This window comes from Larimichthys crocea, chromosome X (assembly GCF_000972845.2).
Source record: "Larimichthys crocea isolate SSNF chromosome X, L_crocea_2.0, whole genome shotgun sequence".
In the NCBI taxonomy this organism is placed as follows: Eukaryota; Metazoa; Chordata; class Actinopteri; family Sciaenidae; genus Larimichthys; species Larimichthys crocea.
This window is the reverse complement of record NC_040020.1, coordinates 21,135,607-21,151,298: the sequence shown is the minus strand read 5'-3', so window position 1 is coordinate 21,151,298 and position 15,692 is coordinate 21,135,607. Positions and strand designations below refer to the sequence as shown.

Below are 15,692 nucleotides of genomic sequence, written 5' to 3'. Positions count from 1 at the left end.
GGTTTTATGAGGTACTTACCTACAGTCAGTGTATGACCTGCTGATGGTAATAGGGCGTCCATAGTTTGGAAAAGACAGGAGGCCTAGCCCAGAAGCTAAGCAATGTTGCATGTGATTTTTATGAGATGGGCAGCCTGCCTAAAAAAAAAAAAGTCAATATGGGTCCAAGTGTACATTTTAATTAGAATATTTTCATTGATCTACCTTGAAGACAGAAACTGAAGCAGTTGTATTTCTCTTTCAAAAGCCACCAGACCAGCAAAGCTTTAAACCAACTTGTCAAAACTCCAAAGTCACACTATAACACAAACAATATGATTTACAGTATGATTTACAGTAATTTTATTTAAGTTTGCGACTTGCTGATTCCCACATTGTACCTGGATTGCGTCTTGTATGCAAATTTTTCTGGCCAACTTTCAGGTTTAAAACTCTACACCACAAGTATGTGACACAGGTTTTCTGTTATACATTCTCCCCCTAGCCAAAGCTGGTGACCCCGATTACATCATCGTGTATCTGAGAACACATTATACAGCAGTTTTTGCAAAGTCGAGCTCCTCATGATAAATGAGTGAGTTCCCATGGTCTGTTAGGAAATACAGCACAAGTCCAGAATTATTTCTGGTACCAACGTTTCATATTGTTAAATCCTGCACTCTGCGTTTGTCTGTTCAGCGCTGTTAGCCAGAACATGAGCGTGTGCCTGTTTTCTGACAGCAGTGAGAGTCTGTGTAGAAGTATGTCTGGTCACTGAGGCCTTTTCCCTGTCGGTGTGCCAGTCGGGGAGCTGCAGGGCGGATGGTAGAATGTGCAGTCGAGCTCTTTGATGTGCTCAGTGTCGACTTTACCCTTGAAACTCACCGTTGTTCTCTCTGTCTCTCTCTTGCAGAATGTAAAGTATGGAGAAATCCGCTGAATTTATTTCGAGGAGCTGAATATAATCGGTAAGTGACAGCAGCTAAGCCACCTGCATCTGGAAAGCCCTCTGCTGGTCGAGGACTTGAGTTTGCCTCCAGGCCTCCACCGTCTCTCTGTCTTGTTCACTCTCCTGTCTCTGATATAGGCCAGTTCTTCTCCTTCTCTTTCTTTTTCACCTCATTCTGTCATCTGTTTGGTGTTTTCTCCTCTGTGACTGTGCATTTTCTGTCTTCTTCCTCATGTTTCATTTATTTTCCCCTCTGACCATCCTGTTTTTCATTCCTCATAAACTACTTCCTCGTCCTTTTTTGTTTTTGTGCTTTCTCTCGCCGACTTTTCCTCTTTCAGATTTCGTTTCTCTCTCTCCCTTATGATTTCTTCTCTTACATTCCTCCTCTTGTCTCTCTCTTTGATGTGTCTACCTGCTGTTCTTCCGTCATCCTCCAATTTTCCATTTCTCATCTTATAATTATCCTGTCATTTTCTTCACCTATCAACCTGCACGCTGAGCTCCAGCTCTTAACTTTGGCCAGTCTCCGTCAAGTACAATTCCCGATAAGTCGGCACAGTCCACTAACAGTTATCCGAGCAAGTAAATCAGCTTGGCTCTTTCATCTCTTCATTGGGATGCTTTCATTTTGTGTTTGGACACTTTATTAGTTGCTAATTATGAATGTGTGTCTGTTCTGGTGTTCAGGTACACGTGGGTAACAGGTCGAGAGCCGCTGACATACTATGACATGAACCTGTCAGCGCAAGACCATCAGACCTTCTTTACCTGCGACTCAGACCACCTCCGGCCTGCTGACGCCAGTAAGCTATTGCACGGTCATGCAAACAGTACATTTTGATGAGTGTGTGTACAGCAGTGTTTGGCTCATTCTTTCATTTGTCAAAAGTACTATTATTTTACTTTCTTTCTTGTATTACCTCTGACTGGTACATTCTCAAGATCTCGCTCAAAGACTCTGTGGAGACATTTGATTCTCCACATAAAAAGTCAAAAATTGTGTTGTGGTGTATCACCGTGAGCTTTGTGTTGTGCTGTTGTAGTGGACGCTTCAGCAGCTTTGAGGGTGTGTTGTTTTTTTTGTTTGTTTTTTACAATGGAAAGAGTAACATTACCACAACCGGCACACCATTTACATTTGACAATCTTTCCCTTTGAATTAAATATTTAAAGATTTAATTCATACTAAATCTGAGTCTTTACCAAATGTTATAACTAACTATAACTAATTAGTTACTTCCACTACACGTTACTAGTGAAAGTAATAAATTACTGCCAATCACTGGTGCTCAGGTGGTGATGTCTGACGTGTTAAATCTGTTTGTTTGGTGGCAGTTATGCAGAAGGCGTGGAGAGAGAGGAACCCACAGGCTCGTATCTCTGCAGCACATGAAGCTCTGGAGCTGGAAGAGTGAGTTCACTTCCTCTTTATTTTCCCTCTCCTCCTCTCGCTCCATCTCTGTTTCACCTCTCTATTGTTTTACAACTGTCTTCGTTGAGGCTAGCAGTTAGGAGTGTTGTCAATTTAAAAAAAAGAACAATTAAAACAAATGTGTCTGGCAAAATCATCTGTGTTAATAAATGTGACAATTAATCTTAATTGTGGCTGATACCCAGTAAAACAGTCAGGCAGTCCTTGGAGAACATGACATGTTAAATTGGAAATGGAGAAATATGGTTCCTGTCAAAATGATTGAAAACACCTCGTCAATATTAAATTTTCCTATTAAAACTTTTTATTCATCCAGAAAACCCAGATTGATTTTTGTCCTCTTTTTTTTTTCACCTCTGACCTGCTTTATATTCATGAAGTTCAGTGTATTCATATATCACTGACCGGCAGTGGAGAAAGCGTTTAACTGGAACTTGTTCAAGGGCACGGGGACACCAGGTTCTTGCCAACGTAATGCAGATTTTCTCTGCTGGTTATCCCAAACCAGGTCATCAAATTGGGATGTGACTGGTACACAAAACTCACAAAACATAGAGGGGTGGTACATCACTTGTTGTCACTGTGATCTAATGTCAAAAACATAATGAAGGGGCATCTTAAATAATTTTTATATTATGTTTTTTGTTTTAAAATGAAGCAGAGTCTTTTCAGTGTGTCAGATTTTGGAGGCTCTATTTACAGAACATGGCAGACATGGAATATAATATCCATAACTGTGTTTTCATTAATGAATCACCTGAAAGTAAGAATCAATATGATTTTGTTGCCTTAGTATAACTTACATGTTCTTTTTTCATGCTAGGGAAGAGAAGGTGAGACGAGGGGGTTGAATTCACCAACTACACTGCTGCCTATCATCAAATCCTTATTATATATTAATTTTTCAGTCATTTTTCAGACGTGAAACTATCCAGTATTTTACACAGAATTGATTGGTGCTCTGGGTACCTGCATCTTTCACAGGGGAGAGCATTGTTTTCATGGCAGTGTGGGTTTATTTTTAGGAGCGCCTGTGACTACAAAGGCAGCGCAGATGAATTGTGGCAGCGTTGTATGTTGCTCTTATCAAGGCCGTGACAGCAGGTTGACTCCGAGGAAAACTTCTTTGATCAGTGCTCTGTGAGATGCCGCTTACAAATACATGAGGAGTAAAAGCTGTTTTGTAGCACAGACATGTCACACTGTGCAGAAATAAAAGAAATAAATAAAGTCATAAATGAAACCATAACAATATGACAAAAAAAAAAATTAGATTCTTGCTCCTCTCCTCTCCTCCTATAGTTGTGCGACAGCATACATCCTGTTGGCAGAGGAAGAGGCTACAACCATCATGGAGGCTGAACGTTTGTTTAAACAGGCGTTAAAAGCTGGAGAGAGCTGCTATCGCCGCAGCCAACAGCTCCAACATCACGGTACACAGTATGAAGCTCAGCACAGTGAGTAATCAACGCTGCTAATAATCAGAATCATTTTTCCATTAGCTTTGAAGAAGAATGTTTTTTAAAATGTCAGACTGCAGCAGGGGAATTTCTTTTCTAAATGTCTGATAAGTAGCTTCAGAGATATAACAGAGAGATAACAGTAGACAATAAAAGTGAACGGTGTGTGTTATACCTTGTGTTTGTGTGTCTCCACCAGGAAGAGACACCAACGTATTGGTGTACATAAAGAGAAGACTGGCCATGTGCTCCAGAAAGCTTGGCCGAACACGAGAAGCAGTTAAAATGATGAGAGATGTAAGTCCATTACACACACACACACACACACACACACACACACACACACAAACAAAAAGACACACAGAAATTTTGAGTTGAATCACCACATTTCATTTTCACGTTCACTCAGATTTCAAGGTTTAATTTTGACAATGTAACTGCATAGTTATGACCCAAAGCTCTTGTCTGCTGACTGTGCATGTGTCGCCCCCTGTCCGGTATTACATGTAACAACAGTTGTGTGTTTTCCAGTTAATGAAGGAGTTCCCTCTCCTCAGTATGTTCAACATCCACGAGAACCTGCTGGAGTCGCTACTAGAGCTCCAGAACTACGCCGACGTGCAGGCCGTTCTGGCCAAGTACGATGGTGAGACACAGACACAGACACAGACACACACACACACACACACACACACACACACACACACACACACACACACACACAGTTTAATGCTTTATTGTCATATAAATGTGATGTGTTGTCATGATACAAAACCACACCCAAGGGTGTTGGTACAATAGCATCGCTTACTGCCAATGATTATAGGGACAAAGTTTGTTACTTAACGAGTAATTGAACTCTTTTTGAGTAAATATGTGTACATTCACCTCATTACAATATGAATTAGAAGTCTGTGTTCATTTTTCTTGAGGAGATTTTGTTCTTTAGACCTCCCAAAATCTGAAGCTGACATTATACTTCATTCATGAATGACTGTCTATCAAGGGCCTCAAATGTTAATATTAAATAAATTAAATTATTAATTATTATTAAATTAAATATTAATGCTTTCCCATTTAATGGTACACTATTTTTAATGTAATCATGTAGACCTGCTATAGATTGTAGCAGCAAAATAGTTCTTAAATATGACAATGAATTGTGTAAAATGTTCATGTAATGTCCTGGATTTCCTCTGCACACAAATAATCAAAACACTGTGTACCAAGTAGAGCTGAAACAATTAGCTGATTAATCTATTAGTCAATTGGAAATTAATCAGAAAATCAAAACAGTACATTTTTTTCTTCATTCAGTCATTTTTCAAGCGTAAATGCCAAACATGTCCTATTTCCTGTGTGATGGTCAGTCTTATCTTTGGGTTTTGGACTGCTGGTCAGACAAAACAAGCAAAAGAAAAACAACATCGCTTTAGTTTTAGGTTATGCGTGATGGGGATATATCTACAGTGGTCGTGAGAGCTCAGCACACTATAGTAGTGAAACATCAGGTATGAACTGATAAAACACCTCCATCACGTCTGCAACACAGAGGAAAAGAAAGTGAGAAAACAACCCAAGTACATGAAATGCTGCAAGTAGCACAGACAAGTGACGCACACGGCTGGGACTGTGATAGTTATTTGAAAGTGATGTTAAAAATGTAAGTTTGGTGGTACAAGTGTTTCCCAGTCATATCTGAGCGTGTGCACCTGTTCTACTTTGTGCAGCTTGAAGCGTTTCTGTGTTTGGTTATGTTTTCTCCATATTTCTAAATGCTGTGCCTCCATGTGACCTTCATACACAAATAAGACCATTGGCGAGGCTTTTTCCATATGCCGGATTAGGTCTTATTCCCCATGAAACAAACAAAATGAGGAGGTGGACTCATTTACAACTTTGTCCACAGAATGCTCTTTGCTGCTTTCATTAGTTTGTGTTTTGTTTATTTGCATGTATTTTTTTTAAAGTTATTTTAAACTCTCAGGGCTACCGTCTTTATGTTCTGACCAGACAATGAAGCTGTAATATGGGATTCATTTTTAAAAAGTAGATTCTGTAGTCGACACACACACACTTAACTAGTGGATAAGTGGGGGAAAAAAAGACTTGATAACAAAACAGCGCCAAAGCTTTGAAACCTAAGCTCATTATCTTCATTCACAAACGCCTCTGGGCGGCTGCACTGTTATTAAACGCAGTCCCCCGCCCCTTTCTAACTATCACCTGTAATTCCAAACTTCTGCTGTGTTCACTAAACACCCTCTGTCCATGTCTGCTTTGTGTCTCCACAGATATTAGCTTACCTAAATCTGCAACAATATGCTACACAGCAGCCTTGCTCAAAGCCAGGGCGGTATCGGACAAGTGAGTATCTCTTTTCATCGTCCACAATGCTCATACAAGGGCTCGACATACTTGCTCTGCTATTTAAGAGTTTAAAATAGAGCTGAAAACAGCCCGGGGAGCTGGTTAGTGTGAGTGAGAGAATAGGGCTGAGCGCTGGTGTAGTAACAGCGGGTTAGCGGTAATTGTGCTCTTTGGTACAGGGCCGCCTTGAGGGTTGATCAGTGAGACGTGAGTGTTTCTGTCTCGCCAGAGGTACAGATGATAAAGCATAATACAACATGCTGGTGGTGCACAGATAAAAGCCTACAGTACCCATGAATACATGCACGTACATGCACACAGAGTGCTTCTATTTCATGTTTGATTGTTTTTTTGCCTTTTTAGTGTCAAAATTGCTCTCATCTCCGAATCTGCTTCCTGTTCACTGTTCAGTCTATGATTTTCTATTCAAATTCATCCTATAAAAGAAGAAACATCACACTATTAGTCATGTACTGGAGTATTCTCCTGCTCGGCTGTCACATGTATGTTAATCTGAGTACACCCAAGTGTACCCTCACTTCATCTTTTCTGTGATGTTCTTACACACAGCAGCTAGTCAGTGACAAGTGTGTAGCCAGGATTTCAGCGTCTTTACTCGTCACTATGGGACTAATTTTCAGAAACACTTTGATCATATAGTGACGAGAAATCCCAAGTCAGATTACTGACTGTGTGTGTGTGTGTGTGTGTGTGTGTGTGTGTGTGTGTTGTGTGTGCAGATTCTCTCCAGAGGCAGCATCCAGACGAGGGCTGAGCACAGCAGAGATGAACGCAGTAGAAGCCATCCACAGAGCGGTGGAGTTCAACCCTCACGTCCCCAAAGTGAGGCTCGGACGAACGCTGCAGACACCACATGCATGCTGACGTCGTACTGTGATCACGCGCTCACCGTGTAACGCAGCTACCAGCCAGACAAAGTGTCCAGCTGTGTGACGAGTTAAACAAAGCTGATAATAATTTTCCCCTGGGATTATTAAAGTATTTCTGCTTCTGATAATAATAATGCTGATGAATGTTTTAGGCTTTAATTAATGCTGCGAGACACAATAAAACATGATAAAATAAGCTGTAGCCAAAGAAAATCTTGGTCGCCTCTACCTACTTTTCGACAGATGAGTTAGTTCATAGAGTGAAAACACATCCTCTCTGCCTAAACTGTCCACAGTGCACTGAACACACTGAAGCAAATGAATCCCTGCAGTTTGACTCTATTGAGTTCATTTACGTACAGCAATTACACACACACCATGTCACATAAGCCGTCCTCTGAGCTGCTCTCTTCTGTCACACACACACCGAACGAGATCATAGAGCAAAACAGGCTTCTGTAAAATATCAAAGCTAACGCAGTAAGAAAGCACTGTGTCTCTCAGTATTACAACATCCAACCAAGCTCCAACCAAGTTCAACTCTACATCATTATACATATGGATTATGGATTAAAAAGAACTTTTCTCCTCATGAAATTAGCACCATCGATTGTCCAACTCATAAGATTTTGGTCAGATGAGTATATCGAGGTGTCTGCCCTCGTCTGCTGGTGGCTTTTTAAGAACACTGAGCTAAAGCATGAGGGCAGTGCAGCATTGTTGACAAACTCCATTATCAGTATTAATGCAGCAGAAATTCATAATTTCATGATACATTATTAGTGTGAATGTGATCATAAAGAAAAAAAACAAATCTTTTCTGCACTCGTCTAACATTTGTGTCAAATTCCGATTTGCTGCCATCACTTAATCCTGTTCATTGTCTGTCTTTGTCCTCCTCCTCCTCAGTATCTGCTGGAGATGAAGAGTCTGATTCTTCCTCCAGAACACATCCTGAAGAGAGGAGACAGCGAGGCCATCGCCTACGCCTTCTTTCACCTGCAGCACTGGAAAAGGGTAGAGGGGGCGCTCAACCTCCTGCACTGCACCTGGGAGGGCAGTGAGTACACGCGCACACTCACACACACACACACACACACACACACACACACACACACACACTGTATTGGTCATTAGATATCTCAAGGTCTCATTCCAAATAGAAATACTATGAAACGACTGTCTGCATGAAAACATTCTGTGTGTGTGTGTTTGCAGCATTCAGAATGATCCCATATCCTCTGGAGAAGGGTCACCTGTTCTATCCCTACCCCATCTGCACAGAGACAGCCGACAGAGAGCTGCTACCCAGTAAGAGACGCCCTGACACACACACACACACACACCTACAGTGTGTATTTTGTCGTAGAAGCTTCAGGTTGTTGTTCTTTTGTGGGAAAACTGTGATTATCGTCCATATCAATGAAGCTGACGGTGACCTGGTGTTTTCATTTGGAATAATTCTTCTCGTTTGAAAGCCTGGCACACAAACTGAGCGCTTACATTTTTCATTAACAATTATGATGAAGAGACAAATTCCTTAACAGAGCGCTGATGTTTGTGTGGATGATTGTGAGCTGATGCAGAGTGTGTGTGTGTGTGTGTGTGTGTGTGTGTGTGGGTGTGTGTGTGTGTGTGTGTGTGTGTCGTCCTGCTGTCTGCTCAGCAGCTCGTCTGTCTTCACACACAAACCTTCACTTGATTAAGTTGGCCTCTAGCCACCAGCAGCAGCACACTGTGCTGTGTGGTTGTGTGTGTGTATGGTTGTATGTATGTGTGTGTGTTGCTGGGTGGATGTATGTACACACACTGTACATTACATCCCGTTACTGCTGCTCAAACCCTGAAGTTGCACTGACGTTCATGTCTGAAAAGATCAAATTGGGGTTTGAACTAATTCTACCAGCCTCATTAAACAAGATGACACATGAACGAGAGCAGCTCTGCAGCAGCAGTGTGCTTCACGTCTTTATATGTGAGCCTGTATAGAGCTGTATATGTTAGCAGTAACCTGGTCAGACATGTGACACCACAGAGGAAGAGTTTAGGAGTGAAGCTGCATCAACCTGAAGTTTGAATAGTTCACTCTTTTTAAAGTATGAATAGATGACTTAATGTTTGAACTTATTATAGAGTAAATGTTGATTGCACTGTGTAATGGCTGTAGAACAGTAACACTGCTTTCACTGTTCAGTATCAGCCTACTACAGTCACCTTCATTCACGTAGCAAATATACATGCATAATTAGTGAGGAGTTAAAACGTGACATCAAGTCAGTAAGTGGAGGTAAAATAAACGGGTTGAAAATACTGTGATCACGGCTGCAGATGGAAAGTATCAGGAAGAGAAGTGCAGATCAGAGTCTGTTGCTGAGTAAGGTCAACCTATGCTGCTGTATTTAATGTCAGCTCTGACAGAGGTAACTTGGAGACACTAATATTTTCTGATGGTACACGGTGTAAAAAGTTTGACAAACACTGGACGAACGAAGGAAAACTCCAACTCTGTTATTACAGCACCTTTCATCTGATCACAACGTACCTCTTCAGTTAGTGTGCAGCTTCCTTCTCTCTTATTTCCAAAGTGATTTTGGTCATTTCTTCAGCTTCTTTTTTTTTACCACTTCAAAACGCTGGGGGGAAAGTTAAAAACTCGATGTGTCGATGGTCAGCCCACGTTCTATTCAGGAGGTGTATTCAAATTGGTATGTATTGATGTGATGTTAATGTTTTGCTCTAAAGTAACATTGTGTGTGTGTGTGTGTGTGTCTGTGTGTGTCCGTGTCCCACGTGGAAGCAGTGTTTCACGAGGTGTCAGTCTACCCTAAGAAGGAGCTGCCCTTCTTCATCCTCTTCACAGCCGGTCTCTGCTCCTTCACCGCCATGTTGGCTCTGCTCACACACCAGTTCCCAGAACTCATGGGAGTGTTTGCTAAAGCTGTGAGTACACACACACACACGCAGAGTAACTTCGGACAGTTTTAAGCAAATTGAAAATGTGGAACTTTTGCTGCAGGATAAGGCAGAAAGTTTGACCTTTTCTATCACATGGAACTTTGCTCCACTTTGACGTTGACGACGGGGGATCTTAAAAGTTAATGGCTTCATTTCCATAAAAATCTGCTGCGTGGAATAAAATATGTGGTGACCCCCCCTCCCATCAGACGGTTTTCGTGTGCCACCCTTAGGTCAAAGTGTCCGTCATGACCTAACGGGCAGATTGCTGTGGAAGCTGCTCCACAGAGGTGAAGCTCATTTCATTTTAATGACGGCGTGACCATAAACATTGTGTTTTCACCCCCTCTTCTATCCTGGTCCTTTGTGAACTCTGTTGCGTATTTTTAACTTCTATTTGACGCCCTTCAGCTTGATTTGTTTAATTTGCTGCCTCGGTGCTTTTATTATTGTTGCTTTAATCTCGCTGCTCTGCGTCTCCCCCCGTGGCTTCACACCAGCAGATAACCTCGCCCCAGAGGAACCTTTTATTAATGATTAGAAGCTTTGGTCATTAATTTCTACTGAACCCGCTGAGGTTGAGCGTCCCCTTCCAGCCTCCGTCAGCCTTCCCTCCTGTATTCACAGCAGCCAGTGGAGGGTGCTGCCTCCTCCACTCCACCCCTCCCTGCAGCCTGCAGCGCTGTGCTGCTCACCTGGAATGCGGCTGAGCTCATCTCCTCCCCTCGATGTGACGCTATCAGCAGATACCATCTACCTGCTGAGCGCTCCGGCCCTGCACACACACACGCAAAGAAACCATTTTACACAGAACATATCAAAGATTTCATGTGTGGCTGTAGTTCAGGCCGTCATCCACTAACCCTTTAACATCACATGTTTGATATTTAAACTCTGCATGATTACGTCACTGCTTTCTGAGCAGGACCACATCAACTAACGACAGAGACAAGTTTACAAGGAGACAAAGCAGGTGACGTGTTGCCGAGCAACACTGTTATTGACAGATATTAAAGGTCTCACCTCGAGGTCTCGCTGAAGAATAGAAACCTCGTCGTGTCATCCAGACTGCAGCCTGCTGCTTGTCTGTGTTTACACCTGCTTCCCCATGAGATCACACAAGGTGGTGCATCAGTGCATTGCTTCATCCTAATAACATCCTGTAGTCTCTGCTGTGCAGTTATTAAAATCTTGTAGGGCGTTTGTTTGAGATTACTCGTTTAGTCACTCTCCTGTTAGCTTTACTGCATCTGCAAGTGTGCCACATGTTACAGCTGTAATATTCCCGGCACTTTACTTCATGTCGCCCCAGCAGAGCTCCGTCCAACTTTAAAGCCAGTCACTGAACAAACTGTGGATCAGAAGGAGTTCACGTCACACTGACACCCTGATCCACTTCATGAGGTCGGTTCCGACGCAGATCTGGCGTACCGGCGTGCTGCGTCCCGACTTTTTGGTCTCTCACACACTTCAAACACATGGAACACACACCTTTACTTTGATGTGCTCTTTGAAGCTGGAACAGAGATACGATGTGTGAGGCCGACGTCGATGACCAGGCAGATACATGCAGGTGGAGAGCAGATAGACTCTTCTTTCTCTCTCCTCAGACCCTGTCATGGTTTTTATCTGCCATCTGACAAAGTGGAAACCTCTATGACCCACCACTGCTCTGGTGGAGCCCCTATTACCCCCCCAACACCCCTTCCTCTTCACCTCCTCTTCACCGGTTGTTGCCAAAACACACCTGAGGACGAGGCCCGACAGCGAGCTGCTCTGAGCTCACAGGCAGCGCCGCTGCAGTCAGGCATGAAGAGGAAATGTAGATTTGATGGAAACCAACGTTCCCTTCAGAGCTTCATCAGCAGATGGAGTTTGATCTGTTTTTCTGTTGGCACCAACCACGTCATTTAGCATGCTGGGCTAAATAATGTTGGCCTTGTTGTTTTCTAAGGCGTCCCTCGACCTCTCACCTTAAGGTATCTGAATATACGTTGGTTCTATGGAAACAAGCCTGCCCTTTATACATGTTCCATCATTCAGGTCTTTGGTCTTAATGTGGTGTGTTGAGGGGAAATATTTTCAAGTGGTCAAAAAAGGTTTTCACCAAATCTTTAGACAACACAACTCAAACTGCAACAACTTACGAGACATAATAGAACGTACACTTTTCTCATAATGTGCTCAGCCCTCATACACTGTACACTTTGAATATTTGAATAGGCAGCTAAACAAAACAATGTTTATTACAGTTTATGGCTGGAAAAAGTTGTGGCACAGTGCTGAGCTTGACCTTGATGTATGCCACTTTGTATATACTGTTAGCCTGCTGTCTCCCCCTGGAGTGGAAGAGGTTAATTACTTCATTTTCAAATAATAAACAACTTATTCAAACGATAGTATTTTCTAATGGAAGAGTCATGAAGTGTTTAGTAACGAGTGACACAGAGTGAAGATGTTGGTTCATCCGTCAAACGTGTCGTTTCATTAGTTTTTTCTTTGTCTCGCTGCAGTTTCTCAGCACGCTGTTTGCTCCTCTGAACTTCATCATGGAGAAGGTGGAGAGCATCCTGCCGTCCAGCCTCTGGCACCAACTCACCCGCATCTGACCCCCGACCCGACCGGACCAGAATCAGACCCAGGACCAGGAGCTGACCTCCATCCAGACAGAAACAGCTGAACTGAAATCCAGAACGCTGCATTGGACTGGACTGACACACCTTTGTGCCAAGATTACCGAGTTCAAACCAAACTGAGAACAGACGAGGACGACGGGAGGAGGCATGAAACAAAAAGGCAAAACAATGGATCCAGAATTGGTTTTGACTTTATTTGATATGTTTGCATTTTTTGGGTTTTCAATCATTTAAAGCTGTTCTTTTGTTGTACAAAAAGAGGTGATCAGTTGCCATCATTAAAAAACGTGAGAAGACAAAAAAATACAATAAAGGACTTTTTGTGTATTGCTGCAAGACGGCTTCTTCCCGCCATTTTGATTCAGTTTCACTGCCTCGATCAGAGTGAAGTCTGAACACAGCCGAGCTTCCTGTGGAGCCACTCGACTCTAAAAGTGGATGTTGAAGCAGCAGCCTGGTAGGTTTTTACTGTTTGTGAGGACTCCTGTGTTTACATCTCTCTACAGGGAGAAGAAGTGTTACCTGCATCCACCAGGTGCTTTTGTCTCAAGTGTTGCCGAGGGGAAAGAGGATCTTTAATTTAAAAAAACAAATGAAATATGATTGAAGGAGCAAAGATTTTTAGATTTTAAGCCTGTTTACTACAACACGTATACTTTACCACGGCTACTTTTTCTGCTGTTGGTTTTCAGATGTGTGTTTGCAGGGTTGGGTCAGAACACATTTCTAAATGTTAGAGTACAAAGTACAGCATTTTTTTTTGGAATTAGGAATGTAATCTATTGGACTACAGAAAAACTAATCTGATTACTTTAAAATTTTTGAATGTTTTGTGTGTACAGACTTTCTTGTGCTGCTGCTTGAACCTTCCATCTTGACTCAACGGTGTTGTGGTCCACCACAAAGAGGAGCGCTTGTTTTAAATCAAGTGATCCTTGACAATTTAACTGTAGTCTAATTAGAGCTAACTATAGTTGCACATGCTCCATTACTACCCAACCCTGCTGATGATATGAGAACCTGAGCAGACTGAAACAAACGGTGAACTCGGTCTGGACTGGTGTGAGCTGATGCACTCTTTACAAATGAATCTTGAACTGAATCACATGATGTCATCTTGGCAAACATTAATGACTTCACTTCACGTTCAAGTTTTTAACAGTTTTCCATGCCACACAGAAATGAATAGAAAACTGTCTGCATGGAAATGCATCCAAACATCTAAGACTGTCAAAGTATACGTGATTTGTAGGTGGAGAGCTCAGCCATGAGAACACACGTTTGGTTCTTTTTAACGGGATTTGAAGTGGTAATGATAAAATATTCCTCACTCATTTATCAGTTCCGGGAACATCACTAAATATGTCAACAGGAAACAACGTCGTTTACCTGTTGAACATCTTAACCCGGTGAGTATAAGTAATATTAAAACCAAGTCTGCAGTCAAACTAGTGTGATCTGAAGGTTCACTACTGTCCTGTGATTGGCTTGCATGGCAGGAGGAAGTGAGGCGTGTTAAGACTATTGGTTACAGATACACTATACATCTGATTTGAATTTACACAACCACATGTTTACAGAAAAACAAAGTGCTGTCTGGATTAACTTGCAGACAGCTGGAACGCGTGTTTAAATACGGATGCAGTTTGTGACAGTGAGTGATTTATTTTAGTGTGTGCACTTGTACAGGTTATAGTTTCATGTCAGGTAAGTTGGTTACAGACTCTGGGTCAGTGATCTTTTTCAGGCGGGACTTCACAAACACACTTGAGGGTAAATAAATACAGTGGAACAGCTTTGTATGACGTGACAGCAGGTTGGAACAGCGATTGAACTGTGAACTGAATGTTTTCAGACTGGTCTTCAGGCTGCAGTGTTCCTTCAAAGTCAGATTGCCTCCAGTTCCATCGAGCGCACAGTGACTGAGTGAGCGTGTTTACATGCACAGAATAGGACAGGCTCATCCCAAATCACAAAGCCATGTAACACCATGGGAGTGTATTCATTTATTAATTTAGAGGATTTTATGAGAAACTATTTAGACAAGTGGATTAAAGCAGAGAAAAGCCAAAGCAGAGCCACCATGTGTGCCGACGAAGACGTTAATGTCGCCACCTACAGGCAAAGAAAGGAACAGCTGCTGCAATTTCAACATGGTTTCATTTGTTTGAGCTGATTTTCAGTCAGTTATTCATCTCATGCAGTCAATCATTACAGCTCTCTCCACTCTGAGGAGTGTTACATGTAAATGAAAACAAATAATATACAATGTGTAACAATCATGTGCGGTTGAGCTGCTCCATTTCTCTAAATGTCGAGGAAAGAGGCTTCACTTCTTCCTTTCTTTTAGCATCCATCGCCGTGTACACAACACCGTTAAAACGGATGTTAAAATACACTATTCAGCTACAGACAGTTTACACAGAAGCCATTATTGCAAACATTAGACCATTCATTGACCTCGTTTTACTATTTTCATGTCATGATTAGGACATAACTAATCATGGACATCTGTGAACGCTACAGCGTATTCTAAAACACATTCCAGCAATCTCATATTTTAAAGTTTGCAACATTTTGACATTAAAGTGAATTTAAGTTCATTTTAAAATAATATTTTAGATTCCTCCACGTACTAGAGGAAGCTTGAGTCACATAAACATGTAGCCTTAGCAAAGTCCTCAGCTCTGCCTCACGTCTTTCTCAAGACGCTTTCCATCGAGGTCAAGGAAGTGTTAAGAAAAATATATATGAAGTCATTATTTTTGATTTTTCATCAACATAGACATCATGTTCAGGTGACGATAGTTAAGACTGCAGCAGTTGTTGGTTGTTTTCCTGTAGGAGGCGACATCTGCAGGTCTGATTGGTGCTTTAACTTGCCTGTAGGTGGTGCAGTTTAGCGTCCGGCTTGTTAAGGGGCTCCATGTGGAGAATTGTTTGGATTTTGCATTGAACGATGCCAAAGAATAAAGAATTTTTCTTTATAGATACAAATTTCTCAACTCAGGTTTTAGC

At 42.0% G+C, this 15,692-nt stretch overlaps 1 protein-coding gene across 6 annotated transcripts in view; it reads left to right on the top strand.

Annotated features, from left to right (window-relative positions):
• The window catches only part of LOC104925523 (suppressor of tumorigenicity 7 protein homolog), a 51,046-nt gene extending 38,034 nt beyond the window's left edge, over nucleotides 1-13,012 (top strand). For 3 of the 6 annotated variants that reach the window (XM_027282737.1, XM_027282732.1, XM_027282735.1), the window contains 12 exons: nucleotides 893-947; nucleotides 1,619-1,734; nucleotides 2,267-2,342; nucleotides 3,666-3,820; nucleotides 4,023-4,120; nucleotides 4,340-4,469; nucleotides 6,118-6,190; nucleotides 6,934-7,036; nucleotides 7,993-8,143; nucleotides 8,302-8,394; nucleotides 9,881-10,023; nucleotides 12,552-13,012. In XM_027282737.1, coding sequence (XP_027138538.1) covers nucleotides 893-947; nucleotides 1,619-1,734; nucleotides 2,267-2,342; nucleotides 3,666-3,820; nucleotides 4,023-4,120; nucleotides 4,340-4,469; nucleotides 6,118-6,190; nucleotides 6,934-7,036; nucleotides 7,993-8,143; nucleotides 8,302-8,394; nucleotides 9,881-10,023; nucleotides 12,552-12,647 — 1,289 coding nt within the window. In that variant the 3' untranslated portion in view covers nucleotides 12,648-13,012. The remainder of the gene's footprint in view (nucleotides 1-892; nucleotides 948-1,618; nucleotides 1,735-2,266; nucleotides 2,343-3,665; nucleotides 3,821-4,022; nucleotides 4,121-4,339; nucleotides 4,470-6,117; nucleotides 6,191-6,933; nucleotides 7,037-7,992; nucleotides 8,144-8,301; nucleotides 8,395-9,880; nucleotides 10,024-12,551) is intronic. The other 3 variants (XM_027282733.1, XM_027282736.1, XM_027282734.1) reach the window with 3 other exon arrangements.
• The last annotated feature ends 2,680 nt before the right edge of the window (nucleotides 13,013-15,692 follow it).